Source organism: Pseudophryne corroboree, assembly GCF_028390025.1.
Source record: "Pseudophryne corroboree isolate aPseCor3 chromosome 3 unlocalized genomic scaffold, aPseCor3.hap2 SUPER_3_unloc_28, whole genome shotgun sequence".
In the NCBI taxonomy this organism is placed as follows: domain Eukaryota; kingdom Metazoa; phylum Chordata; class Amphibia; order Anura; family Myobatrachidae; genus Pseudophryne; species Pseudophryne corroboree.
Window position 1 is genome coordinate 35,121 of NW_026967517.1, and position 3,660 is coordinate 38,780.

At 45.3% G+C, this 3,660-nt stretch overlaps 1 protein-coding gene across 1 annotated transcript; it reads left to right on the forward strand.

The window, feature by feature from the left end:
• The first annotated feature begins 883 nt into the window (after positions 1-883).
• Positions 884-3,415, forward strand: LOC134983885 (gastrula zinc finger protein XlCGF17.1-like). The gene is made up of 2 exons (XM_063949492.1): positions 884-992; positions 2,751-3,415. Exons 1-2 carry the CDS (start codon positions 884-886, stop codon positions 3,413-3,415), a joined length of 774 nt encoding a protein of 257 aa, XP_063805562.1.
• Positions 3,416-3,660: the final 245 nt, after the last annotated feature.

Here is a 3,660-nt window from a genome sequence, read left to right on the forward strand (position 1 = left end):
GCTGCCCATCTCTGGAGCCCAAGTTTAGGCTAGAGATGGTGAGCTGGGAACCCGGGCAGATTCCTGGAAGTAGTTTAGATGGGAAAACTTCCCCCAGCCTAGACTGAGCGTCACCAGGGTGGATACCAACCATCCAGGATGGGACGGTCAAAGGAGAGTGACTACTCCCCACCGTCCATAGAGGACAATGTTAGCTGTGCATGTAGCCAAGGCACATCACATGGGTAAACAATGATTGGTTAAGAACTTACCCCCTGTGGTATGTGTATTGGAGTAAGATAAAAAAGAGGAGGCCTGTGAGCCTCCAGAGGTATTATACCATTTTCACTCTGCTGTAAACATCTTGCTGTATTCCTGTTGCCCCTAGCAATAGGGAACAGTCTTTCTTTTCTTTTTTTTAAGACTGGGTGAATAAACATTTGCTTCAAGATGACCACTTCATCTTGTGACCTGCAGAGCCATGCCAAACATAGTTACATTTTCCGACTGTCTAGCTACCGTGCAGAGGCCTAGTCCAGCGACTAGTGGTTAGACAGCGTGTTGACGCATACAGAGCAGTACCATGGTTCCAGGCTCCATGGCAACAAGGAGTCTGGTGGTGGCAGTGCAGTACCCGCCCACTGCGCAGTGGGTGGAGTCAGTAGTAGGCGGTTACTGACAGTAAGTGGGAATCCCCAAATTGGCCAGATCCCGTGTGACCTAAACATCCATTCTGTGACTGGGGCGGGACGCGAGGCAGGGCGAGGGCTTTCGTACAGAACCGTCCGGTCACAGAAATTGCTGGCATAGCGATGGGATAATCCTAGGTGGCTTTTTGGTCACCTGATTAGAGAAGCTGGGTTATTCAGGAGAAGAGTAACTGCGGCGCAGGAGAACGCACAAGATGTCTGACTTCAGCGGAATGTCCAAGGACGATCTGGAGATTGTGTATCAGGTGAAAGGTTGTGGATATCCCTTTCAACGTGTTCAGAAGCATCATGAGGGCAGCACTCGTGAGCTTGGAGGAGTCCCGCCGGGCGGAGGTAGAGAGTGCTAAGGGCGTTGGCATTGAAGATGGCGGCCTACCAGTGGACGTTTGTACAGAACCGGTGAGACCCACAAGCCCCACCCTCTTTACTAGCGGCAGCCATCTTTCACACCAAGCAGGGCCAGTGGTCAAACGTCGCAGGTGGGGCGACACGGATACCTTAGCAGATCGGCTAGTGGAATTCGGAGGAAGAGCAACGGAGCAAGAGTGCTTGATCATCACCTCACTTTCCAATATCACTGCCGGGCTCCAGTGACTGTGCACAGCCTGTTCTGTCCCCAGCAGTAGCGGAAGACCCAGTGCTCCCACCTGAGGCAAAAGTGCCTCCAAGTCAGCTATCCGGAGCGTGCAGGAAAGACTGGGCACACTTAGCCCCAGAATACAGCCCGTGGCTTCAGCTGGGTCACTAGGCTGCAGCAGTGAACGGTGCCCGGACTGAGCGGAGTGAGTGGCTTTAGGGCAGGAGGAGTGGGGGACTTAATAGTTTGGGTGTTTGTCCCAGCGGAGGTTGAGAGCTATCAGGTAGATAAGAAGCTACTTAGTAATGAGAGCTCTAGAAAGCACGTCTGGATAGTCCACACCCCTCTTATTTATTATTTTATATACTAACGGGTGACCGATGTGTTACATCCCTGCAAAGGCAGATCCAATCTCTTTCTCATCAGACTCAGCTGTCTTCCCTGCACTCTCACTCAGATGTTCACTGCTGCCAGTAGCACACGTATGAGAAGCAGAAGTATGGCGGCAGCTGTATAGATTCTGATATGTAATTCTCTGTATCATACTTACCATACACACATCATCCTTATTACTATTGAGGGTATAGATGTAAGACACTGATGATGGGGGTGTAACACTGTATTATAACCTAGCATATGATGATGATTACAGGGTATTATATGGCGTATTGCATGTAAAATAACTTGTTCCACACCTACTCTGCTGTAGCAATATACCTTATATAGGGGTGAGTAACACATGTACAGGCTTACCAGCGTATGAGCACACACATAAAGGAATGCTACCTTACCAATGCTTCCAGGAGTAACGTTAGGAGACATTTCTCTGATCCATCAGCTCATATGACTGATGTTATTGTTCATCTAGAATCTCCAATTCATACGATATGTTCCCCATCCATTGTTTTACATTGGTGCTGACATAGGACTTGGCGAGTGACTACATCTCCATTTATACTTCATGGTTAGTTACCAGTACAAGAGAGAGATATCTAAGTCTTATTATAATATTACATTTGTTATTGTGAGTGTTCTCAGGAGGGTGGACACAATGATAGTCTGAGACACAATATTATAAAGCCTTCAGTAAAAGTTATGTTTTATTATACACACACATTTATAATTAAGTGTCCCAGAGTCGTCTTCTCCTACTATTTATAAGATTAATATTGTTACAGAAAATGTCACATTTCCATAATGTATTTTATTTCCAGCAGGTGGACACACAAGCAGAAATATCTCAGAAGGACATCTAATGTTATCCCCGGATTGTGACATAAAAGATAATGACAGTAGACCGGATTCTCCAGGAGATAACCCCATTACCCCAATTATACATCCAGCTCTATCAGCTGATCCCTCTGATCCTGGGAAATGTTCTCCTGATCACTCTGATATTGGTGCATCTGTTACAGCTCTGACAGTAAATACAGAGTTTCCATGTGCTATAGATGCCAAATGTTTTACACAGAACACAAAGCTTATTAACCCACACACAGGTAAGGCAGGTGAGAGGCCACTGATATGCTCTGACTGTGGGAAATGTTTTACATACAAATCACATCTTGTTATACATCAGAGAAGGCACACAGGTGAGAGGCCATTTTCTTGCTCTGAGTGCGGGAAATGTTTTACATACAAATCACAACTTGTTAAACATCAGCGAAGTCACACAGGTGAGAATCTATTTCCATGTTCTGAGTGTGGGAAATGTTTTACATACGAATCACGTCTTGTAATACATAAGAGAATACATACAGGTGAGAAACCATATTCCTGTTCTGAGTGTGGGAAATGTTTTACATACAAAACAACTCTTGATGCTCATAAGAGAAGTCACACAGGTACATCACCTTTTCCATGTTCTGAGTGTGGGAAATATTTTGCTCAGAAATCACAACTTGCTAGACATCAGAGAAGTCACACAGGTGAGAGGCCATTTCCATGTGCAGACTGTGGAAAATGTTTTTCACGGAAATCACACCTTGTTACACATCGGCAAAGTCACACAGGTGAGAAGCCATTTCCATGTCCTGAGTGTGGGAAATGGTTTGCACAGAAATCAGGTCTTGTTAGACATCAGATAAGTCACACAGGTGAGAAGCCATTTCCATGTCCTGAGTGTAGGAAATGGTTTGCACGGAAATAAGATCTTGTTATACATCACAGAAGTCACACAGGGGAGAATCCAATTTCTTGCGCTGAGTGTGGGAAATGTTTTAAACGGAAATCACAACTTGTTATACATCAGAGAAGTCACACAGGTGAGAATCCATTTCCATGTTCTGAGTGTGGGAAATGTTTTGCACGCAAATCAACTCTTGTTAGACATCAGCAAAGTCACACACATGAGAAGCCATTTTAATCTTCTGGAGTATACTTATCATTGCCATG

Coding starts and splice junctions, on each gene's coding strand:
- LOC134983885 (XM_063949492.1), top strand. CDS start 884: ATGTCTGACTTCAGCGGAATGTCCAAGGACGATCTGGAGATTGTGTAT. Junction 993..2,750: donor GCATCATGAGGGCAGCACTC/GTGAGCTTGGAG, acceptor ACACAAAGCTTA/TTAACCCACACACAGGTAAG.